Source organism: Mus musculus, chromosome 5 (genome assembly GCF_000001635.26).
Source record: "Mus musculus strain C57BL/6J chromosome 5, GRCm38.p6 C57BL/6J".
NCBI lineage: Eukaryota > Metazoa > Chordata > Mammalia > Rodentia > Muridae > Mus > Mus musculus.
The window spans coordinates 98,251,924-98,278,129 of record NC_000071.6 but is presented as its reverse complement, the minus strand read 5'-3'; the positions used below and the strand labels follow the sequence as shown (position 1 = coordinate 98,278,129).

Here is a 26,206-nt window from a genome sequence, read left to right as displayed (position 1 = left end):
TCTCTGTGTGTTTCAGACAATGAATTTCGTGAACAAAAAAAGCAAACATAAAACAACTAGCAAAACTGATGTATCTGTCTGATTATGTTTATGTCTGTTTGGCACAAGTTGGCTTCCTAAATTATTAACATTATGGGGCGAACCAGATCGTAATCAGGCAGCGTTATTGACTGGTGACATAGGCTAGCTATTTCAAAATAGTCAGAAACTTCATGGCCACGGTCTCCCTAAGAAGCTGTTTCTAAGAAGGAATTGTACGTATGCATGTTATCTGTACATGATTCGCTTAACTTAGGAGCTTCCTGCTTAACTGTGCATTAATTAAATGTAACCATGCAGTGCCAGTAAATTTCAGATAAGTGTAATTTACTTTATTTTCAATTTTAGTGCAGCTTTAAATTCTGAAGTTAATGAGTCCTGACTTGTATATGCTACATATTGGGTGGCTCTCCTTACTTAACCTTCATATGTTAATTAAATCAAACTCAAAGTGCAAGATAAGCTACGCTTAGTGCACAGTGGTATTCAGCTGATTTGATATATACTAATATGTTAACTATCATCTGTTCCTTCCCCATTTAGTAACAAGATTACTAATCTGTTTCTTTGTGTAGTCTAATAACTTAATAAATACTTCACAGTTTTTTTTTTTTTAAAGACACTTAAATAAACTAGAATAGGATTTGTATCATGGTCCTGTGTAGACAGGGTCCTGTGGCAGCTATATAGGAGTTTAACATAACCTGTTTTGTGCAGAACACCATTGCCTCATTTAAATCAGGAGAATTATCACAAATATGCTAATTAAAATTTGTAGCAATTCATTGCTTTGTGTTGCGTGTGATATTCAGTCACCTTATTGACTTTAATTCTGAGCATATTATATATAACATATACAAGTACAGTTTGTTCCCATTAAAATAAGATAATTTATGTGTGTGCCACTAAGCTCAGTTTTGATGTGCCTTTTAACCGTTTGTGTTCCAAAGTAAGCCATACTTCATTTTAAGTAGAGTTGACCAGAATCCCTCAAATATCCCAGAGTGTAAAGCACAGACTTGGCGTGAACTCTTTTGCTCTATGAAAGACACACATCTATGGTCATCTACGCCTCTTTATTGCAGCATTTAGGAATATAAGGTGAACACTTATACTTCATAGATCTCCATAAAAAGGATTATCCAAGAAAATACATTTTGTAACTCTTTGTAAGCTAAACCGTCTGTGGTTTCTGTTGAGGGTTTGGAATTTGGGTTGAGAATGAAGTGTCATTTTCAGCTCATCACATTCCCGAATTAAGCTCCTGGGTCGCAAGGGCAGAAGCTTCTAGGGTGCACCAGGTTTTCTTAGAGCAGAGCAGATGCACTCATTCCAGTCATTACCTTTAGGGTAGAAAGCTCAAAGGGTATTTGACTGAATAGTAGAAGTATTTTTGACCATGAGACTTGACATGAAAACTTGGTTAGTGATTCATCTCCTTCAGCTACACACACACACACACACACACACACACACACACACACAAACACACACACACACACACACACACACACCCTGATTAGTTACTCCCTGTGGGTCCATACAGTAAGGATAACAGGGAGTTATAGAAGTATTTTTAAGCACTCCAGTTTCCTAGTGTATGCTTGGTGGACAGAATAAAACTTATTCCTTCAGCTGGTCTTGAATGAGGGCAGGGGGCAGATAAAAGGAGAAGAAGCAAAAGACAGAGTTAAATCTCTGTGGACGCTGCACACTTAGTGTGCGGTGGCCTCTGTCCTTTTCTTTACATAAAGCCTTTAAATCCATCAAAACGTCCTCATATTTTCCTCCTTCTGATCATTGAGCCCAGCCACTAATATGGCCAGATTCCACATAATGCCATAACTTCATACACAATGCACACCTCCAAGCTGAGCCTTTTGGGGCTTCGAAAGCACATTTAAAAATTTTTTTTAAAATGTAGAACTAAATTTATACGACTTGAGGTATAGCTAAAATAAAGTAAACGATGCTGTAGTAGAGAGAAAAACGCAAAGGAGATCCAGATCCTACCACACAAACTATTAAAATGTTTATAATCCATGAACAGCAATAAACCAACTGCTTGTGTCACGTTAATTAAAATAATAAAAGTAAGAAAATATGCTCAATGCTGAGGTACCTTAAAAAAACAAAAGTTTATAAAATATTTTATCTGCATCAAAATATTCTTTGGAAAACAAAAATAAACATGTATCATGTATGTTCTTTCCGGTTGATCTGTAAAAATGAGAAAAGTACATAGTTCCAGGCTATCAAACTGGTCTGAAAACGCAGAATGCTAACCATCCTCAAATCACGAAGCCTTTATATCCTCGGTGATCTGAAGAGATGAGCTCCCTGGATCGCTACAGAGAATCCCACTTCTGTTTCGACTTAAATTTTAGAAAGCAGTTTAGTTCCAGTCAAAGCGAAACAAAATGACCTGACTTCCACACGTGTAGGCACAGCAGAGGGATGCTGTATCCGAGTTTCCTTCAGGGCTCCGATGACGCCTGTATAGAGAGTTGTTTCCCACAAGGCCAGGATGGACGAGCATCATCCAAAGCGAAACTTCAGTCTGTACTTCACTGGGCTGGGACTTCTGCGAGGCTGCGACAGGGGCACCTTTGGTTTCACCGGTGGCTTTTTCTTTTCTGGAACAGTGACGGTGAAGGAAAGTTCCGGTTGCTCGGACTGCTTGAACCTGGGTAGGAAGTGGGTGGAGACGTGTTGGGGTTTGACCCGTGGGCTGCAGCCTCTCTTGGCTTTCCCTCTCTTGTTCAGGGCCACGTACCACTCTCGGCCTGTCTTTTCAGTTCTGTGGATCGCGGACGCATAGGTATTATAGCTGTTTTCTTGGAATCTCTCCCTGAACTTACAGTCATCCGTAAATTTGGCCTGGGGGGAGGGGGGGGGAAGAGAACATTTAAGCTGTGACAATATTTCAACATATAATAAATATGAAGTTTTGAAAATACAAAAATTGTATGAATTTGGGATACCCTTATTCTGTTCCCTTTTATAAAGATATGTTCTTTTTAGAGTTAGCTCTGTGTGTGTGTGTGTGTGTGTGTGTGTGTGTGTGTGTGTGTGTGTGTGTTCAGGGTGGGTTATATATTTCTAAGTTACCTCTGCAACACCATTTTTATTCATTATGCTTAGATGACAGTATCATTGTTAACACAAATACTTGGAACTATTTAAGCGCTATGAACTCTCATTTTAATATGTATAAATACTGTTACTGTTTTTAAAAATTGTACCTAAAATTTAACTTAATATTTTCCCCTCTAAGTCATAAAAAAAAAAATAGATCTGTTGATTCCTAAGAAACAACTGCCCAATCAAACATGCATTTGTGTTAGCAGAGGACCACGTTCCCACAAGGGATATAGTTATCAGAGTCATGTGATTCTTTTCAAACAGGCATATATTTTCAGTGTTATCAGTGTGATTCTTGATGCCGAGAAAGTGGTGGCATATGGCTCTATTAATATTGCATGTGTTAAAGTTCTTTAGGAAAAAAAATATCTCTTCACATATGTGGTTCAAGAAAGTACAGCTGATGCCGGGAAGAGTCCTCGGCAACATTTCACCTGAGTCTTATCCACACCCATAGCTGTTGATAACAGGTCATGTGACCTCACTGGACAGGGAGTACAATGTCAGCAGCAGAGCTGGTAGGTGGGAGCGCAGGAGAGCCGCGCAGCATTGTGGCTGTGTCATGCATGAGACAGTAGTAAAATGGTGTATGGGTCAGAAAGAGCCCCAGGGGAACATGAACGTGTGTGCGCACACTGGGAACACTTACTAGTGCTGCAGTGTGATTTCTACTTGGGATGTATGGCAGAAAGGACAAGAGATGGGGCTGACTAAGCAAGCCGGCGCCAGCCCCAAAAGAGCTTGTCTGCTAAATTGAGTAATCTGGAGGTATACGACGGAGGGACAGTGCGGGTGAACTCCGGTTTTCCTACCATGACCTGGGACTACTGTTTAAGCTCTTGTCCTTTGGCTCCTATGCAGAACAGAAGCCCTGCCTACATGGCCACTATGTGAATGAACACATATTCCCAAGAAAGGGATTGATAGTTTCCATCAAACATACGAGAACCCCAAACTTTGAATGGCTTAGGAGTTCCTGTACTAGTCCAGACTAACAAGACTCACAATTTCAGAGAGTCCCATTTGTAAAGACTTCTTGGGTTTGAGAATAACAGCTGGCTTTCCCTGCTGTGGTGTGCGTCTATGTAGAAAATGTTCTGTGCCTTGCTTTTTCTAATAATACCCAATTTTTCTCCGTAATGAAGATCACACACTGAAGTCTAAACGTCTGGACCCTCAAGGAAAAGTACACAAATCCATTAATAACACTCCCATAAACAAAATTTTACCTCTGCAAATCCAAAGACACAACCAACTTTGGAGTAGTGTTGTTTTTTTTAACATTTTTATCTCTGTGTAACAGATGCCCCAAGTTTGTGTTTTGGGGGAAGGGGGCAGGGATTCTAGACACGTTTCTCTGTATAGCCTCTGACTGGCCTGGAACTTGCTCTGAAGGCCAGAGCCTTGAACTCAAAGAGGTCTGTCTACCTCTGCTCCGCCTCTGGAGTTCTGGGATTAAAGTCTTGCCCTTGGCTATCCTGAATCTTGCTTTATATACCAGGCTGACCTCAAACTCACAGAGATCTGCCTGCTTCTGCCACTGCCTCGAGAGTGCCGAGGTCAAAGTCCTGTGTCACAACTACCCAGCGGTCTCCTTAGTCTTTTCACTTAGGTTCAAGCAAGCTCCTTTGCAATGGCTATGAAGAATATATATATATATATATATATATATATATATTCTTGTCTTTAATTCCCAAACTGCCAGCCAGTGTCTGCAGAGAGGGTGCTGTCATGACCCTTATAATAATGCGGCACATTATTTGTTCCCAGTTTTTATTAAAGAAACTTTCTTTATAAATTCAATTTAACTTTGTCTATAGCTATTGAGCTCTTTAAAAGGCTTTCTCACTTAAATAAACATACTTATGATTTCAATGTTTTGTTGTTTGTTTGGTTTGGTTTGGTTTTTTGTGAGACAAAGTCTTACTATATACCCCTTGCTGGACAGAAACTATGTAGATCAGTCTAGCCTCGAACTCCCAGAAATTAAACTCCCAGAAACTATCTTCTGACAGAGGGTAGATTTTGTTTATTTGTTTGTTTGATTTTTTTTTTTTTAGATAGGGGCTCTCTCCGTGGCCTTGGCTGTCCTGGAACTCACTCCGTAGACCAGGCTGGACTCAAGGTCACAGAGATCCACCTGCTTCTGCCTCCCAAATACTGGGATTAAAAGTATAAAGGTGTGTGTCACACCTGGCTTGCAGTTACACTCTAAAATAAAAATTTTAAACATCTCAGCTGTTTGTGACTCCACAAAAGGACAAGAAAGATGTTGTGCATTTCTTGAATAACAGAATAACAGACCTGAGCTGCAAACCGGTTGGTGTTAGACTCTGAGTATCTGAGAGGACCTGGTTTTAACCTTTAGCATCTCAAACAATAAAACTCTTTTTATTTAACAAAGTTGCCAGATAACAAGGGCTCACACTGGCTTGTAGGTTTTTGAAGTGGGCTGCATTGTTTAGTCTTGTTTACTCCCCTGGTTTCTAAGTAAGTAAAGACACGCTCTTTTTCCTAGGAGGGGTAGTACACATACATATGCACATGCACATGTTCATAGTAGCATGCATATACGACATATCTTTAAAAAAACTGTATCAGTTCCATCCTTGAGTGAAAAATCCACTTACTCAGCCTCTAAAACTATTCAACTTAGAGACTTTCTCCTCTCTGAAGGTTTCATGCTCTGAAGTTCATTAGAAAGTCCTTCAAAGGTGGTGGCTGTTGAAGCAGCCCATCCTTCAGAGGTCCCATGTAGTGATAACACCGCGCTGATGCCCCGTACGCTGTGTGCAGCTCACTAACCCTTCCACTTGAAAGCCCGAGTAAAGAGAATCAGATTGTTTGGGTTTTCTTAATTGACTTCCAATTTGTATTTTGTTTGAAAAATGTCCCCCATCTATGATGTACCAGAACTATTTAAACAAATCTTTCCCTGGCCTTTCTCACTAGAAAATGTAGCTTCATCTCAAAGGCTGCCATCATTATTCACGCCTTCTCAAAGATATAATGGTGACTAAACAGAGTTTCTCTAATGCAATGATTAGTTTGGAACATCTCAAGAGCCGAATGACCAGGAAACATGGGCCTAACACAATACATGTACATTTACCAAAGTGGATACAACGGCTCTTTTAAAAAGTTGGAAAATTACTTTCTAGAGTGTTTTTTTTAAAAACTATTTTATTGAAAATAAATTTTTCAAATGATATATTGATTACTTTTCCTCCCTTATTTCCTCCCATAACCCCCACCTTTCACCCATCCAGCTCCATGCCTCCTCTCTCCCCCCTGTCTCTCTCTCTCAAACAAACAAGCAAATAAAAGAGAGTAGGATTTACAAAAAGAAAAGGCACAAGGAACACATACAAACAAAACCCATAAAAACCACAAAATCAAAAACCATAAGTTACAAGCAAAAGCCCAGTGAGGTTTCTTAAGTGTCCAAACAAGAAATATGAGAAAAAATAAAAATAAAACAAACAAAAATTCCTACAGAAGTACCCCTGAGTTCATTTTGTGTGAGTCTACTATGGGGTATCAGGCCTGCCTGTCCTTAAGTGTGATTTGTACACCAGTGAGACTCCGCTGGAAAAAACTGACTCTTCTTGGCAAGCAAGCTGTCATTTGGAGACAGGTTCTGGGTTAGGAATGAGAGATTGTGGGACTGGTGAGATGGCTCAGCCGTTAGGAGCACTGACTGCTCTTCCAAAGGTCCTGAGTTCAAATCCCAGCAACCACATGGTGGCTCACAACCATCCGTAATGAGATCTGATGCCCTCTTCTGGAGTGTCTGAAGACAGCTACAGTGTACTTAACATATAATAAATATTAGAAAACATACCTTAAAAAAAAAAAAAAGGAATGAGAGATTGTGTCCAATCCCCTCTCACCTCTGAGGCCCCATCTGGCTTTAACCTGTGCAGGCCCTATGTGTGCTGACAGTCTCTGTGAGTTCACGTGTGCATCTGCCCTGTTGTGTCTGGAGACCCTGTTTCCTAGATATCCTCCATACCCTCGAGCTCTTACGCTCCTTCTGCCTCCTGCATCTTTCCCTGAGTCTTGGGGGTGGGGGAAGTTGATGATGACATTCTGAGTGTTTCTAAGGGAATTTCATGCTACATTCTCCTTTAAATTATAGGACATTTTCCAATAAAGATTATGCTTTTTAAATGGCAGGCATGCTTTACTTCCTTAAGGGGAAGAGTGAAGTTGCCGTAGGTGTTTTCATTATCAAAGGTCTGATATAGACAGGTAAATCAAATGCTAAATGAGCCACTGAAATCAGCCATAACTTTAGCATTCACCCACTGTCTGTCACTAGGGCAGCAATGCCTCAGATCACTGTCATTGCTGGACAGGATGGCACACAGCTGTAATCTTAGCACTCAGGAGAGTAAAACTGAGAGAATGGCCAGGAGTTCAGTGAGACTTTGTCTCAGCAAAGAAAGAAAAGTAGAAAACAGGATTATTGCCATCTTTGTTTCAGATATGTTTTAATTGATTTGATAACTGTTGCTGACTGTGTAGCCAAATGTTAGGGTATTTGCAGCTTCTACAGAAAAACACTATATAGGCACATAAGCCCTTCCAGTCTTCCTTAATGAATTAAATTATCTGTGTATTTCTCTTTCATTTTACAAGCGTCTAAACAAGTTACAATCAAGAGGCCCTGAGTTGAACATTAAAGTGAAATATTCAAACCAACTAATTTATTGTAATTTACTGTTTCTGTCAAAACAAGTAAAATTTAAGCAATTAAATCATGCTAGCTTAAATATCCAGATCATTACACAGAGGGAGGGGATACATGCGATGCTAAGGAAAGCAAGAATTTGTTATTGCCAAACGCTGTACTTTCGGCTATGGCTACCTAATTTTTAATAAAGGGATCAAGAAACAGTGCTGGCAAAACTGACCTCTGCCTGCAAAGGAAATAAGTTATAAGTACATCTCTCACCCTGCACAAAGATACCTGTGAAGTGGGTTAAAGACCTCACCTGAAAACCCAAAGTGCAGAAACTCCCGGAGGAAAACAATAGGGAATGCATTTCAAGTTATAGCTCCTGGCAAGAGCTTCCTGAACAGGACTCCTGTAGCCTATGGAATAGTGTACCCCAATAATCAACAGATGGACTCATTGAAATTGGAGCATTTCTCTGAGCAAAGAAAGCTATCAGGGAGTCTGCAGAATGCTGCAGAGAGTTAGTATCTAGAATATACAAAGAACTGTAAAACTTAAACACCAAGAAAATCAAACAGCCAGTTAATACATGGGCATGAGCAGACAATTCTCCAAAAAGGAAATACAACTTATCAATATGTATTTTCTTTCTTTTTTAGGCATTCAACATCACTAGCCATTGGGGAAGTGCACATTGGGAAACTGCAAATTAAAACTTCTTTGAGTTTGATCTCAGAATGGCAAGATCAAGACATCAAATGGCAGCAGATGACAGTGGAGATGGAGGAAGGAGGAAAGTTTATGTACTACTGAGACTGTAAACCAATGTGGCCACCATGGAAATCTATCTGGACCTACTATACGACCCTGAGCATCTCCAGACACCACACTGTATCCCACCATAGAAACATTTACAGTTCCATTGCTGCATTATCCACAGTAGCAAGGAAATGCAACCATTCCAGATGATGATCCAGAGAAGACTGGGTGAGGGAAGTGTGGTACTTACACAAAGTAGAATTTTATTCTGCTGTAAAGAGTAGTGAACTCACGAGCATTTCAGACATCTGGTGGAAGAGTATTATATCAAGCTAGGTAGGCAATACACAGAGAGACAAATTTCATGTGTTCTCTTGAGTCTTTAGGTGTTTTTTTTTTTTTTTTTTATTAATGTGGGTGAGAGGTAGGAGTGGATACAGGCCATGATGTTAGAAAGGAGACCAGAAGAGGGGGAGGGAGTTAAAGAAGGTAAGCGTGGTAGCAAAAGTGAGACAGGAAGTGGCTGTGGGGGGGGGGGGGGCCTTAGCACATGATCACAGGGAGGGGTCGGGATTGAGAGAAAAGAAACAGAAAATGAAATAATCACAAGTTGTCTTTGAAAACAGTGAACTCTAATACTTTGTGGGCTGATTTATGAGACTGATGGGCTACCTGCTGCGCTAAGGAGGCAACTTATGGGCTAATTTATAAACAAAGAAACAAATAAGTAAAGCAGTAAGCAAATAAATAAGTAGTGTTTAGATTCTACTGCGTGTTTTCCCAGTGTGGAATCCATTCTAAACTATGGGTACTATTTAAAGGTTCTTGCCAAACACCTGTAATCTCTGCACTGGGAAAGCTCAATCCAAGGATCTCTAGCTCCCGGCCAGGGCTACGCAAATATCAGTGCTCAGAATGTACAGTGACAGATGAAGATGCAGTGCATGAACAAGGTGCCAACCGAAGTGAATTTGGATAGACGGCACCTAACACACAGAGCTTATAAGGTGTTTCATCTATTTATCTATTTTACCATGTTTTCGTTGGTTGCCTTCATCCTCCTAAAAGTTATAAATTCGAGAAAGAACTAACTTAACCCAAATAATTAAAATGTTATTCTATGCTGCAATAAAAACAAGTATCAGCCAAGGTGTGCTTTAAGCAGTTTGCTGACTACATGGATCCCAGCTTCTGGCTCCCCTGCCCACGTTCAGTAATGCTTGGCTCCCGCCTTTACTTTTACGAGTATTGCTGTGTATAGCTGTGTCCTGATGTAGGGCAATGCAAGCCCAAAGGAGCTGCCCTTTACCCTTCACCATGTATGTCCCATGGAGGTCCATGGTAGCTCTGCTGTGTTATCCCAGCAGGGGCATAGCTCCTGCTTGACACTTGACATCTCACCCTTCTCTGCTTCATTATTCCTATTGAGCAGCCAAGGGATTGCTGGGTTTAATAATAACCATTCCAGTAAGACAGCGGCAAATGCCAACCAGGAATTGTCTTAAAAATCAATCAGATAGCAGATTTATAGTTTAGTTGTCCATAACCTCAGAAGGCTTAAAATTTTTATACAGATATTCAGATGGCTTCAAAATAAACAACTTAAAAGGACATCAATATAACTTTTAAAAAATTAATCATCGAGCAGATTTAAGATGCTTATACCCCTGGCTGTATCTTCAGAGATTCTATTTTAGTAAGCGGGAGATGGAAGCTTTGGACTTGAATCACCAGCAGCTAGATAGTAGTGGTGGAGGCGAGGTAAGAAGAGTATCTGAAGACCAGGGGAAGGAAACGGGTGCTTGATTTCTGGGGTCTTTAATAGCCCTGGAAAACTGCACTACTCTATATACCATGATCAGCCTACATTATTTACCTCCTGCAATAATCAAGATACTATTATTTGGCTTTGAGTCAAAAGAGTAAAGACACTGACACCTAAAGTCCCACAGTTCCAAGTACCGGATTGGGCACATAGCTCTCATTTCCTGACTGAGACTGCAGTTCTTTCCGTAACACTGAAAATTAAGACTTGTCTCCTCACATTTTTTTTTCCTTTAAACTTTCCTTAGAGGAAGGTAGTTTTTTCTTTTTTTTTTTCTTTTTAATATTTTTTATTACGTATTTTCCTCAATTACATTTCCAATGCTATCCCAAAAGTCCCCCATACCCTCCCCCCCACTCTCCTACCCACCCATTCCCACTTTTTGGCCCTGGCATTCCCCTGTACTGGGGCATATAAAGTTTGTGTGTCCAATGGGCCTCTCTTTCCAGTGATGGCCGACTAGGCCATCTTTTGATACATATGCAGCTAGAGTCAAGAGCTCCGGGGTACTGGTTAGTTCATATTGTTGTTCTACCTATAGGGTTGCAGATCCCTTTAGCTCCTTGGGTACTTTCTCTAGCTCCTCCATTGGGAGCCCTGTGATCCATCCATTAGCTGACTGTGAGCATCCACTGTGTGTTTGCTAGGCCCCGGCATAGTCTCACAAGTCTCCTCACATTTGTATAGACGACTTACTCTGAATTTCTTCCGTCCTTAAAGACTGATAAGCACCATCTCCTAGGCCATCAGAGTGATGGCGCGCTACACTTGCTTTAAACAACTTGTATTTGGGATCAACAAGTCCATTCATTTTCCCCACATTTCTTCAACAAAGTCCTTCTCACCAACCTGACAGAAGGAAAAAATTAAAGGCTGGTACAGGAATTAACTGCAAACTCATTCTGGATGGCAAATCACTGTCTCTTTCCTTTTTACATAGAAGTGAGCTCTTACAGTGCTAATGACATTTCTATACCTAGAACCCGTGATCGTGCCAGGAAGTGGGGCTTGTAATAGGTTATGTTTCTAGGAGATAATTGTAAGTGTTGCTCCGGTCTTTCTTTTCCCCTTTTACTAAGCATGCTGAGCTTGGGGGGCTGTTGGTTGCTCACTCACTGCCCCCAGCGCTGGACGTCCAGTCCAGACTGGCTAGCCAGCTGGCACCCTCTGAACTCAGGAAAGGAGAATATTCTAGTCCTCACTCAGGGCTGATCAGCACACATTCCAAGCCTGTTTCGTAAACTCTGCAATTAGCCTTCCTTCCAAACATGATCCCCTAAAACCCAGAGACATAAGAAAATAACCATTTGACCATATGCCTTTCTCTGGATAGTTAAGTTTTTTCCCAACATGTAACAAGCTATCATGTATACTTCATGAAAACATTGAAGCACATATGACCTCCAACTTTCCCAAGATTTATAATTTTCCATACTAAAATAGACTGTAGGACTCCAAAGGGACCAGAAGACCATGAGGACAGGAACTCCCCTCCCCGCTCCCCACCCTGCCGGTGTGAGCTTGGAAACCTTGCCTTCAAATTTGATTCCTTGGCAAAAGGAAAACCTAGCAGATAAGAGGCTGTTGTGTGTGCAAACAGTGACGTCCCAAGGAGTAGGATTTAGGCTAATCTAAATAGCTGAGGAGCCGAGGCTGCTTGACCTTGAAATCATAAGGAGACATTGGAGATCACCCACCAGCTGCCAGAGAACACATTCTGGAAGATTTGTTTAAATGGCGAGTGATAATAGATTCCAGGCACTACAGCAAGACCTCTGTACACAGTCTCATGGAAAACACAGCCACCACTTTGGGCAGCCGCTATAATTTTCCTGTTTATTTCAACTATAAAAGCAAAACGCAGACTATTCGATAACGTGACACAAGTGTGGAGCGGAACTGGGCTTAACTGCATACCCAGAGGTGTTCACTCTTCACACCTAAACTGTGTTGGAAGAGCCAGAAAGGTCCTGTGGCGGGCTTTCCATGAAGACCCCAAACGTGAGGGCGACAGGCTGAAAGCCTGAGAGGACACAGCAAGGGCCTTCATCCAGAATAGTTTAAGACAGTGAATGGGAGCCACGGTGATACCCTGACTAACCCTGCTGCCTCTCTAGGAAGCAATCATGCTCTTCTCCTGTCCAGAGCTCCTCACACATTTTGACAAAAAGACCATAAACTTTCACTCTCTCTCTCCCTCTCCCCCTCTCTCTCCCCAGTGAGAAAGAGTATGGATTTGGCGAAGTGGGGAGTGGGGAGGATCCTGTAAGGAGGTAGGGGAGGGAAAACCAACATCAGAATAGGTTGTATGGAAAATATATTTTTTTAAATTAAATTCTTTTCAAGCGTGCTGGGAAATTCACACAGTGGGAATATGACGACTATCTTGCGCATTTGGAATCTGTGAATGGTTTTGAGGAGAGGTGCCCGTGCGCGCACGGATGAGGGGATGGGGAGAGAGCTTCAACACCACCTGTCAACTCTTGGAGGTTCAAGTAAAACTCCTATTGTGACATTGACAAACGGGACAATTCTGTCAGCGCCAGCGTGCCTCCTTCATGCTGCTCCAGGCAGGCCATTGCAGTCCGCCATCTTTGCTCACACCCACAAAAGAAGTAGCAGTCAGTGCTTGAGGATTTTTGGAAACCAGGCAGTTCTTTTCAGTTTGAAAGTTAACCTCCAGAGGGGTTCCCTAAGTGACCCAATATCACACCGAATGAATATGTCTGTGTAAAGCTCTGTAGCAGACATATCCCCTCCTCTGTAGACTAAAATCAAGTACTGGAGAGTTTGGGGGGAAAGGCAAGGGCCAAAATAAATGTTTTGAATCCAAGGGAAGGTGAGACAGTGGAAATTAATTTATAACTTTACACATCTGGTATAGAATTTCCCTCTTCTTAGCTAGTTAACAGCGTGCTATAAATGCTCTTAATGGTCTGCCATAGTCTTCATTTTTGACATATGGTGTAAGGCTATTACTTAATAATTCCTATAAGCACATGGAAACAATGTAATTTGTTCCCAAACACAATGCTATCTTTTAAACTAACTTATGCCTGCAAACCATTTGGATATCTAAAGAGGGAATTTGAAGAGGACACAGTTTCCTTTCAATCCTACAACTATGTAACCTTAGGGAAGTAACTACCCCTCTCCAGCCTCTTTTCTTGCCTGAGTGTGTGATGAGGTCATGTGAGTGGAAGGTCCTTTGCAGAGCTGTGAAACTACATCACTGTAGCCTGGTGGCCAGCTTAAGCTCTGCTATTAGAACTGGATTGAAATGGACACTCCGCTGTAGGGGAATCATTTTCGCCAGGTACCTGGCTACATTACACTTCTAACTCACTTTCAATTCGGATGAAGAAGCTGAAAGATGCTCTCCAAGGCCAATGCAAGGTTATTACTATAAAGCAACTCACCAACTATGTGTTACTGAGTGTGGGTTAGTAGTTCGGGCGATAATAACTCTGTAAGCGTCAAAACCAAAGCAGGTAAACACATTGAAAGTTAGAAGAGTGTTTCTTTAACATGTTGAGTACAGTGAGAACAGGAAAACAAAGTGGCTGGGCATAAAGCCGATAATTGCTATGATTAATGCTGTTTCTAAACTCGACTTCTTTAAAAATAAATCACTTCATAATTTAATTAGGTTTCCATCTGGGGGGGGGGGTGGGGTGCTAATAAAAGCTCAGATAAGAGAATGGAGGTTTGGACACAATCGTGGGGCTTATTTTTTTTTTTTATCTCCAGTTCAGCTCAAAGTCACCAGAATGACTTTTGTATCTAAGAAGCCCATTGAGTGACAAGAGCAAGACTTGCTTTGTACTGTTTAAAAGTCATTATCCCATGAAATAACTTTGGCCTGCCAGCATGAGGAAGAATAACAGATGGCTGTTTTTTTGCATTATCTGCATTATTTCCACCAGTCGTCCTTAGACATTTGGGTCAAATTTCTAGAAATTAGTTACTTGCATTTGACGGAGGAATCATGTATCCTAACCTCTCAGCTTGACCCTTCTAATTGGCATCCATTTATAATACTTTGCTTTCTGTGGCAATTATCCTCTCGCTGGCCCGAGTTCCATCTATTTTTGTATGCACTGGTACGCAGATGAGAACATTTTCAGGGTTACAATTTTTCATTCCTCAGACAAACCTTTAAGAGGTGATCTCTTTACTTGTCTCGGATCTTAGGACACTGAGGCTTTGAAGGCTTTAGAGCCTTAAAGCAGAACAATGAAAAGTCATTATTGTCCAACCTGGATGTGACCTTTTAGTGATCAAACGTTATCCCTAACAAAATGAGTGATGTCTGATTTTTCCCACAGAAATGAGTGAAATGTGACTTTTACTTGTTCAGTTATAACTTTCTTTAAAAAAAAAACTGTGTTAGTCATTACTGGAGTAAAACAACACAGAAACGAAATAAATTGCTTTTATAACTCTTGAAATTAATGATGAAAGAGTTTAAGAAAGGCTTCTCATTAATTCCAGATTGAGGTGGCTTGCTACATTACATTATGTTTAGCTTACTGCATTTAATAATTCACACTGTTTCTTAAAAACTCACAAGGCCCCAACTGCTGTCCTAAGGACTTTATATCTACCATCTCACAAAACTCCAAATAGATATAGTGTTCTTCAGAAGTTACTAATTCTTTCAGATGCAAAGGAAAGGACATTGTGGAGCTTTCCATATAGAAAAGCGTGGAATTCTGGTTGGTTCTTAAAGATCTGTAGAATCAGGGCTTAGAGGCTGGTGTCAATTGGTTTCACCGGTGAGTTAGATTTCCCTGTACCCTTTGAAAATTACAAAAGAAATATTCAGCTAGTCATTTCCTATTAATTAAAGGACTAACTTTAAGGAGCAATTGCCTTTTAAATTTATGTCGTGTTAAGAAAAATCTCTTTCATCACAAAAAAGCCCGAAGTTACTTTTAAGTGTGACACATATACACTAATACAAACAGAATCTAGATGTGGTAAAAAGCTAAGAAGCAAATAATTTTTAAAATGATTACAAAATGTGTAAGCACTCCGAAGAAAACTTTTGAATGCAAGATTAGTATTAAGTAATTATAATTGAAGTGACAGAAAAAAAAAAAAAGACAAGACAGAAATGCCCCTGCTTCCTCAAGCACAGTTTCTCTCTGGGAGGTGAGAGGCTTGGCGGGTGTCGCTTTTGTCCTTTACTTCCTTACATGGAAACATATATTACTTAGACCTCAAATTAATATCATGAGTAATCTGTAAAATCAATTAAGAACCCCTCTGTCTATTAAACACACATGCCACCAAATGTAAAGTTTATGTGAGGCCACGGAATAGCTCACTCCTGTGACAAGTCTCACAATGGCAATCCGTTTGCAAAGGCTGTTTACAAGTGCATTTACCCTTTACAGCCTTGAAGGTTCTATTTGTTTCCAAAACAAAGACATGTTCCAATAATGACTTACAGACAGATTCACAATTGGTTATACATACATATCATTTTTACCAGAAAAAAACCAAATAAGTTCCTTAGGCAAATGGTCTATCTTATCCACTCATTTCAAAAACAATCTCTTCACTTTGTTACAGACGCACAACCGGTGGAGCACTTTTCAACAAACACAAAGGGGTTTCTACTTACACTTGCATGGAGTTTTCCTTTTTTTGACATCGCTAAAAATTTGTTGCTGAAAACTCCTCGTATTCCTACAATCCCCTGAGACACAGCAAATATTTCCAAAATACCTAGGATGACAAAAAAATCCCAAAATAAAACACAGACTCTTCTACACAGAACTGTGAAGAATTCAATGTCTACTACGTCAACTGTTCTCAGTCCTTACTACTGAGATTAAATAAAAGAACATATAATGACCTTTTGTGACCTCCAACGTGTTAAAGAATGGCTAACAATGCGTGTACACTCGGAATGACTTATTTCAAGATTCAGGAACTTTACCCTGCTTCCTCAGTAATTCTGTATTTGCACATAGCAGGTTGTTTTTAGTAAATTTGACAATAGATCCTTCTCAAGCCCTGAAGGTATTGAGAGAGGCTTTTAAAATATTTTTTTCGGTAATTCTAATTTGTTACTATTCCACAAGTATAAAAAATTCAAAAGCCTGGAAAGTTATAATTTCTTACATAAAACAATCTTTTAAAACCATAAAAACCATACCTAAGATACTGAAAATATAAGTTACACTACTTATGTGAATTGTTTAATGAATTATGTTTTGAGACGTATTGCGCTTTAAATCATTTCCTAGAAAAGTGTGATGATCTACGATGTTGTGACTGTGTGATGCACAGTCTGTGTGTCAAGCCTTAGTCCCTTTATTTCCTGCAATCATTTCAAGACCCACATGTGCTGAGTCAAGAAACTGTTAACTGCAATTCCTCGAGGGTTTTTAAAAGGTTCAATGTGTGCTTTGCACATAGCTAGAAAGCCTGCCTAGTATATAAAGTCACAAAAGACTTTATATATAAATATGAGTGGGGAGAATATTCTTGTTAGTTATACACATGATACTGTTAAAATATAGAAACAGTGTATTTCATTAGAGCTGAAATAGAGCAATATAGTTCATTAGAACAGAGGAAAACAAAACAAAGAAAACTCAGAGGAGGAGAGAGCAGATCTCAACACTTGGACACAATTGTTTCAAGCATGTACCCTGCTTAGGGTATTGTGGAAATACCTCTGTGGAGGTGACATTTTCCTCAGGTGTCCTTGAAGTAGCATTCTCCCCTACAGGACTTGTGCACAATAGTTAATTTGCCCACGAGGGCGATGAGTGCATACAGGTGAATCAGTTTGTTGAAGAATTATTATTGCATAGCGCAAGCTGAACATCTGCAGTTCTCACAAATATTACCGAGTGCTCACTCAGCTCCGCCTTTAAACACTCAGAAGCTTCACAGAGAAAAGGGAACACCTGGGGAACTGTTTTGTTACTGTTGTTTTGGACAGTCTTAGCCCAGAATAAGAAAACCATTGCAGGCCCCACTTTACTGTTGTGTCTTTTCAGGAGAATGAAAAGAAACAGAACATAAAAAACCAAAACAACAAAACCAAACCAAACCAAACCCACCTTACCCAGAGCTGCTTTTGCTTATGTTAACAGACACTAGTGTTAACAGACACTAGTGTTAACAGACACTACTGTTCCACATATCATTTCCATTCAAATATTTCTAATTTTTATTTAGGTAGAGCCTAATATAAAAATTGTTTGATTGAGATACACATGCAAGAACTTAGAAGCATCGTCACTTTACCAGATACTGGCAAAGCACACAGAATACTTTGTAAACTTACATACATCAGTTTATATAGAGTATAATAGGTATAATTACATGGTGTATTTAACATTCTAAAATTTAAAATATACTCCACACGTGAGCTTTAGCTTTATAAAAAGACATAGTAGGATATATTATTATTAAAATATGGCCATCGCTTCTTACAAAAAGCTATATTTGAATCAGAATTTGGGAATAATATTGAAAGCTTCAGTAAAGAGTTCAAATATTTAGCTGATTCGGGGTGAACATGTAAACACCACATATGTGATCAGAAGTATGGAAGGGCCACGGCGAGAACTCGTCTGTGTGAAATGATTGACATAAGAAGACAATAGGGTTGGACCATGAGCTCTTCATGGTTGTCTTCAGGGTACTCATGCCTCTAGATTGCTAAGGGTGCATTCACTCATATACTAATGTAGACCAACAAACATTTTTTCTGATCCTTTTTAAATTCAATTTTTTTCTGTATCTTAATTTTTAGGAAGACAATGAACAGAGTTTTCTGTTCTCCTTACGGAAGTGTTCATTTTTATAAATGTAGATTGGTCCTACATTAATGAAAATATTCAGCAGCAAAGATCAAATTCTTATATTTTCAGCCTACCTTTTGAGATGTTGAAATTAAATGGCTTTATAAATATTGACTTGGTTTAAAAAAAAATAGGTCCTTGTTTAACTAAACGACTGTTTTCCGACCATAAGACCTTCCTTTAAGAACTCATTTTGGCTCAATTAACTTGTATCTCAATACACTGCATATTTTATTCTATGTGTGTTGATTATATACATTCTCATTGCAATTAATTTTAAATATGGGGAGATGATGAAGTAATGCCTATAAAAGTGTTATGTTATTACACATTGCATTGTCTGTATGATAAAAATCACATATTGCCCTATAATGGAAAGACTATGTAATTTTAAGATTTAGTGTTCCTAAAAGCTTAATAAGTATATATATATATATATATATGTGTGTGTGTGTGTGTGTGTGTGTGTGTGTGTGTGTATGCATGCATGTATGTAAGTGAGCATGTATATGCATATGTGTGTGCATAAGAATTGTTTTTCACATAGGCAACTTTGTAATTAATCTTTTAAATCTTAATGTAATTTTTACCTAATATTGGAGTCATTGTTAAAATCATAATTTCTAAACTAATATCAATGATTTCACACAGTCTGGTTTTCTAGAATACCAGCACAATCCTGCATGACTCACAATGGGCTTTCCATCTTTCTCTCTCCAAGAGAGCACACATCTCAGTAACTCATTCAAGAATTCTAGGAAATACTGTAAACCCATGTGTGTCAAATCGTGAATTAATACACCCCAAAGTGCATTTCGCTAAAGCTGACTTTATGAAGTCAGTATTATTTGTCCTCTAATTTTTAGGAGTTGGAGATGATAAACTTAAGGTAATAATTTGTTATTCACCCTGTGGATGCTAAGACAGTGTCCTTAAGCATAATTATGGAAAGTGATTGTCTCACAGACCTGCCAGTGACTGACTGCAATGCTGTGCTGTCTTGGGGACACCCAAGTAGACGCCTGTAGGGACCAGTGACTATCTTTGATGTTGCACTGTCTTGGGGACAACCCCCTTGCAGGGTCATGAGTTTTGAGTTGCTCTTACTATTTATTGTGTCTCTCTCCTGTTTGGGGATGGGTGTGGAGAACTCAGGATATACTCATATGCAGGTACTAAAGATGGTGTGTCATCTTTCCCAAGGTGTCTATGATTAGGAGAAGAGAGGAGAGACAGAGATGGAAGGAAGAAGCCTTTCTTAGTAAAATGTCAAGGTTGAAAGAGACAAAGTTTCTTGGTGTCTCTACCATTGGTCCTTAATCTGCCTACTTCAAAGGATGATTACAATAAGTTTCCCTCAGTAAGAAAAAAAGCATACATAGTTTTCTTTCCTGTTCTTTAGCTCTCTTAATATCAGAAGATGCTATTGATGATGGGGGACACATTATTACAGACTAGGAGAATAAAAGCTAAGAGAACATAGATATCACGTGTGTTCAGAAGCTTTCAATAAAGCATCTGAAATTTCCCAAAAGAAAAACATGGCGACACTGAAGTCTTTCTACTCTCATCCATGGTAACCGACATGCTCCTCTGCCAAGTTATCACATCTCAGTCTTGAATGATCCAATTTAGCTCTGTCTTTTGCTGATTAAATTATTGATGAAATCTCCCCCTGGAATTTCTCTGCACATTAAATTCTGGCTTATCCAGCCTGGGGTGATGTCTGATGAGCATATGATCCTGAAATGGATAGTCAAATCAGATTTTCAGAACAAAGTGTAACATTCAGGACTCTCTTAGTCAAAATGTGAATGAATGAAAGGTTCATATTTTGTGTGACTGCTCTGAATAGCTGTCACCTAAAGCTTTCCCTCTGAACTGCTATCTCATTCCATAGTTTTAATGGCCCCAGGTAAGCCAAGTAAAGCACTGTATGGAAGCTAGACTTGACAGCTTGTAAGGGAAAGCAGCTGTTCATTTCTCTTCAGGGTTAGAGCTCATAGCCCCTGGTTGTGTCCATTCTTCATCTTTCCCCAGCATTTCCTTCCTACAAGGGTTCATATGCAAGATGCCAGATACCATATTCTGTCTGTAAAGCATGGTACCCACTATTGAGTGAGGCAAACCAGGGCCTGACTAGTTGAAGTACCGAAAGGGACGTTTCAGTATCTGTGGCTAGAGCATGGTTTTGATAGTAAAACTAAACAAATCTTCATGATTGGCAAATATATTTATTATCAAGTAAAAATCGACATTTTATCTAAAAAAAAAGGCTCATTGAGGCATAAAAACAAAACAAAACAAAAACACCTTCATACTGAGGGTTATTTCCCCCAATGCATTTCAGTCTTTCTTGTGAGAGAAAAACACGTTTCCACATATAGTCTAAGCAATACATAGTCTAAGGTATATATATATATATATATATATATATATATATATATATATATTGCACTGTAGTAATCAGTTGCAAGTAGATGCTGCTTTTTCTTCCATGGCTACCTAAGTGTAAAGAGCCATTTTAAGTTTCCAAATCCCATGCCTTTCCACTGCACATAAAATCAATTCATAGAGAGCTGTGTTGGGAAGTACTGATAACCGAAAGGACTGTGACTATGAGACTTAAGTTATGCTTTTCTTTGAGAAAAACCTGTCTGTGGAAGGCAAAGCCAGAGAAAATGTAAAAAAAGGAAAAGAAAACATGGCACATAAGTAACCAAAACACGCATTCTGAGGCAGACATCCTACATTGGGTACATGAATGAATGAACGAATGAATGCATGCATACATGCCAGTCTTTTGAAAGATACAAATTAAACTCTGAATGGCTGTTTAAAATTGCAAGGTTGGGAGTTAGGAAAAAGCTACTTACAAAGTTTTATAAGTCCCTGTCTAGGATACATCTCCTCTGGTTTGTGCCCACCTTTCAATGAGGATTTTAAATAATTTCAATGAGGATTTTAAATTAAAATTAGCCCCTGGATATAATATGTAGCTGGCTAGTTTCTTCGTTAGATAAATGATCTGTTGATCTGCTCTCGAGTTTCTTCATTTATGTTTCTGAAAAAACCCCTTCTAGCAAGGCCTGTACTGCAGCCACATTTAGCTTCAATGGGCTTTTTTAATGTTCTGCTACCAGAGCTCCCTAGCACTCCAAAGCTACCCCAGGCACAGGAGATCCCAACCTACTGCTAGCTACCTGCTATTGGGGTCTCTCCTGAGCAAGCAAGGGTTATATATACTTGGTGCTCATTCACAGCAACAAAGTAGAGAAAGTTTTTCTACAAGAGCTAAGAAAATTGTTGAGGTCAAGACTAAAGGCTGTCTTGTGGTAGAACTGAACCCTGCAAAATGAGGAGAATGAGCAGAAATATTGAAACAGAAGTAACATCTCCGAGGAGCATCAGAAAATCCACCCTTATCAGAACGGACTATTCCCTTCATACACAAAGACCAAAGTTTCTTTCGAACGTCAAGAGAAGGGGTCCAATGTGGACTATATTGGAAGCCCTGAGACTCAATGGGATGGGAGACCAGGGCCCTCTGTTGTGCATTGCTTCTCCTTCTGCACCTCAGCCGACTGAAGTGTTGCTCTCCAAAGACAAAGCAAGCAGCCGGCAGGCAGGCTTGGAACAGCACCTGTCGGGAAGCTACCACCGGATCTCACTAGCCTGATCCTCTTAACTCAATGAAAGAGACTGGTCGGCCAGCCATCCCACCTGTGCTTGAATTTCCAAACCCTCCCCACAGGCCCCAGCCGACTGTCAGCCCAACAAATAAAGCCCGTGGTTCTTGGAGCTGAGTAAACAAAAGTGTTCTAGTTTCTGGGGACGCTGGTCTAGTGAAGTGCACCCGAGAGCCACCAGGAAGACAAGAGGAGCCAGGTGACTGCGCAGCACTATCTCCTGGCCCCATTTCCGCTCTCCATGGGAGTCTGAGCGGTCCCTGCTGTGGCTTTTATCTGGAGGACTGAGCCCTGCTGGAAACCCGACCTGAACCTAGTGAGAAAACTGCTTGCAGGATTACAGAGACAACTACAGTCCCATGCATGCACACAGCTCCAAACCTCCGCTCACCTCAGCAGCTTAGAGCAGCGAGGGGAGTGCGAGTGATTAACGTGGTGGTCCAGAAAAGCAGATGGAATGGAGAAAACGCGGGTGGGGGTGGAAGCGAAGAGGAAAGGAGAAAGAGAGAACTCAGAAAAATTTCAGGTTGGGTGGTTGATGTTTTTTTTTTTTAAGTTATGCTCAATTTACAACCATTTCCAACCTCATCTGTAATTCTTTTAAAATTAAGAACTTTACTCCATCTGTCCCTGGAAACCAAAGGTTAACATTGTCAGGGTCTCAGCCTACTAAATGTTGTTAAACTCAGCACCGGACTTAGTCATAATACTGTCTGTCCGGTTTTCCAGATCATGTTGCTTTCTTGCAAGCAGAACTTTGCCCTTCCAAAACGCATGTACACGTAAATTCTACGTAGACCTGTGTAGTTGGTGTGCGCGCGCGCTTATGTACGCATGTATGTATCTACATATGTATGTATTCGTGTGAAAGATACCTAAGCATTCGGAGTTACATAGAGATATTAATAAACAAACATAATATGGGATATATAGGATATTTGTAGTTGGAGAATGGAAGTACTCAGATGGGTTCTTTTCATAAACGTAAATTATGTACAGGGAATAGAGATATACTTAACGCTTAAAGAAAAATGCGGTTCTAGTTCATAAGTAGAAAGAAATTGTACCAGGAGAAAGATTGTTACTTCTTTCATTATTATTATTATTTTTTTTTCTTCTCCAGCTAGAGTGGGTGGCTAGTCTTTTCGGCCCGGGCATTCTGGAAAAGAGCTGCCTGTCTCACCTCGGTAACCTCACCTGGGCTTACCCATGCTTACTACCCAAGACAGAAGGGTGCGTCTGCTCGCTCTGAGTAGACGCATCTCCACGAAACCCTACCGGACTCTTTCCAGAACCAGCAGAGTCCCAGACGCTAGGGCTCCTAGAGGTGCCTGTGGCCCAAAGGAATCTTGACCGTCCCTCCCAGAACAGGTTTTGTTGGAGAGTGAGCAACTTACTTAACACACTGGCTTCGTGGGAGCCATTGACTTTGCCATCCGGGTAGATCTGCAGATGGAAACCGATGCCCACTCTGCAGTACAGGCTGCCGGTCCGGCGCCCCGAAGGGCTCCACTGGAAACTGCTATGTTCCGAGCCGCTTCCTTGGCTGCCCGGAGAAGCTGCGACTGGTGAGGAGGCAGAAGACGAAGAAAACGTCGCGCTACTTCTGCCCCGGCTGCCGCTGGAGTCTCCCGGGTTCCTAGGAGGCGCGGGTTGCCCTTCGGGAGTGAGACGCTTCTCCCCGTGAGCCCAAGCGCTGTGGATCAGGTGGCTGCAGAAGATGAGGAAGAGCAAGGACAGGCTCATTCTTCCGGCCGCGGGGGTCCTAAGTGCATCTTGCAGGGCTGGCTCCGGGCTCCGTAGCCCCCGCGCGGCTGCGTGCCTCTGGCGCTGCCTCCCTCGCCGCACAGGGTGGACATAGCCTCGGGGAAGGGAGAGGGAGAGGGGGAGAGAGAGAGGCCACCCGAGCGGATCTCGGCGCTGGCACCGGGATATTTATAACGCCAGTGATCTCACTGCTCCGTGCACGCCTGCGAAGCTTCCCCTCACCCGCCGCTTTGTGTACTCACGGCCGGTACGGGGAGGGAGCGCCGCGGTCCCGGGGGCGGGGGTGTGAAGGAGGAGGGAGATGCGATCCCGGGAGTGGGAGGAGGTGTCTCGCCCTCAGAAGCTGCCCCCGGGACGCTGGCTGCGACCGTGCACGGGTCATGCAACCCAGCGGTTGTCAAGAGCCACCCAGTCACCCCACCCCCTGCCCGAGCCAGCGGCTCCGGAATCGGCTCCGCGCGCGCTGCTCTCCACGCAAGGGGCACGGACGGACGGCAACGTGGGCATGGGTTCCCGTCCTCTGTGGTCACATGTGTCCCAGCCAACTCACTCTTTACCCAGCACCCGCATTCCAGGTTGCTGGCCCCTGCCATCTGGAGCCTGGGAACCACTTTCCGAAGGGAACCAAAAACTGATTGGCAGCAGAACTTGGGAAGGTTTTGGGGTGGCCCAGGGTGGGAGAGAAGACTGGTTTCTCGCTGTTATTGATTTATTAAAGAACTAAGGTGTGCGTTTATTTCTCCACTAGAGAGCCACCCTGAATTGTTATGCCAGGTCTCAGGCTGCCCTCTAAGAAACTCTGTGGATGCACGACGTGTCCAGCTTTTTCTTCAGGAAAACCCATGTCTGTGTTGGAACAGGTGAACGCCCTCGAACATACACACACACACACACACACACACACACACACACACACACCAGACACACTTGAACTCCAGGCAAGGATGAATTGAGTCTGAACACCAGGACTGCCCAGTTGTCCTCTCTGACCCCATGATCCGTTGCCTGGAGGAGTTAGCCAACAGCTCTCTTCAACTTCCATTGACTGGAGGACCGACCCTAATGAATGATTAATGACAGGCCCCTGAATCTCAACCTAGGGAAACCTGAGAAGGAAGAATTTCCCCGTACGTAATGCTGGGGCTGTTATTTATCTGAGAAATATACCTGACTTGCATTCTTGGAATATTTCTGTCTGAAAACATATTTGAAACTTTAAACTACACTATGATATATCACTCATTGGTCACTTAAAATGAAAAGTCAATGAAGCCGCCCAATGGGGTCAACTCGCATCAATCATGCGAGATGTTAAGACATGACTTTATTAATTACTGAGTATCTGCTTCAGGCTTCCTATCTTCATAGTGAAAACCTATAAAACAGATGTAGATTTGTTTTCAGAATTGCAAATCTTCCGTGGATTGGGGACAAGGCAGCTGATAGCCAGTCACCTGATCAACACAGGAAATCGCCAAAGGGAGTAAAAGGAATATCCAACACAAAAGATTGTGACCTGAGGCTCGGTGCCCCTGGTGTGCACCACAGCACAAATCTCTCACAGGACAGCACTGAACTTTGAGAACAACACCAGTTTCCTTCCAAAGGGTCCATTTGAAGAGTCACTTCCGGGGCTGGCGAGATGGCTCAGCGTTTAAGAGCACTGACTGCTCTCCTGAGTTCAAATCCCAGCAACCACCTGGTGGCTCACAACCATCCGCAATGAGATCTGATGCCCTCTTCTGGGGTGTCTGAAGACAGCTACAGTTACAGTGTACTTACATATAACAAATAAGTCTTTTTAAAAATTAGCATGCTGATCTACTGTGTGTGCCTTCTGAAGAGGAAACCCTTAGTCTTACATGGTTTAGGCCACTTTTGGTGTCTCTGGATAACATCAGTAAGACTCTCGAGTGTCACTCAATCCACTGCCTAAGACTAACTTGGGTCACCAGCTCCCATCCTATGGAGTCTATGGAAGGACAGCTGGAGTACCTTCTTCCTTAGGCATCTGATCATCCCCCTGCTGCAGGGTGGGGGAAAGCAGAGGACTCTGGGAGTTTTCTAAAATTGAAACTCAGCCTCTTGACTTTTTACTCTTTGAGCTCCATTTCAGCTGAGGCAGTATCTCTGTGTTACTCTCATCTCTAGTAAGAACCAAGTTGAAGGTCAATTCCTTATCTCAGGGTGACCTAGGAAGGCTACCTACCACCTACTCTGCCTTTAGTCTGTCTCAGTTCAGGGCCTGGCCAGATGAACTTTTTCTGGCATTCGAGAGTTCGGGTGGGGCTCACTAAAAAGAGACAAACCCCAGCTGCTTTGGAGAAAGTGATTAAATTTGGCAAAGCAACTTAGCTCTCTTCTCAGAAGGCAGAAGTGTGTACATGTGCGTCTAAAACCCTGCCCCATTGCTGCATCTAAGCAAATAGAGAAATTGTCATTGATTTAATGTTTATGAAAGACTGTT

General features: G+C 41.4%; 1 protein-coding gene across 2 annotated transcripts; it reads right to left on the bottom strand.

Annotated features, from left to right (window-relative positions):
• Positions 1-1,096: 1,096 nt before the first annotated feature.
• Positions 1,097-23,946, bottom strand: Fgf5 (fibroblast growth factor 5). 2 transcript variants are annotated; one of them, NM_010203.5, is made up of 3 exons: positions 23,370-23,946; positions 16,084-16,187; positions 1,097-2,919 (listed from the first exon to the last, which is right to left on the bottom strand). In NM_010203.5, the coding sequence occupies exons 1-3, from the start codon at positions 23,716-23,718 to the stop codon at positions 2,578-2,580; spliced, it is 795 nt and encodes a 264-aa protein (NP_034333.1). In that variant the 5' UTR covers positions 23,719-23,946; the 3' UTR covers positions 1,097-2,577. The 2 variants fall into 2 exon arrangements, with proteins under 2 accessions (NP_034333.1, NP_001264197.1); NM_001277268.1 differs by lacking the exon at positions 16,084-16,187.
• Between the last annotated feature and the right edge of the window lie 2,260 nt (positions 23,947-26,206).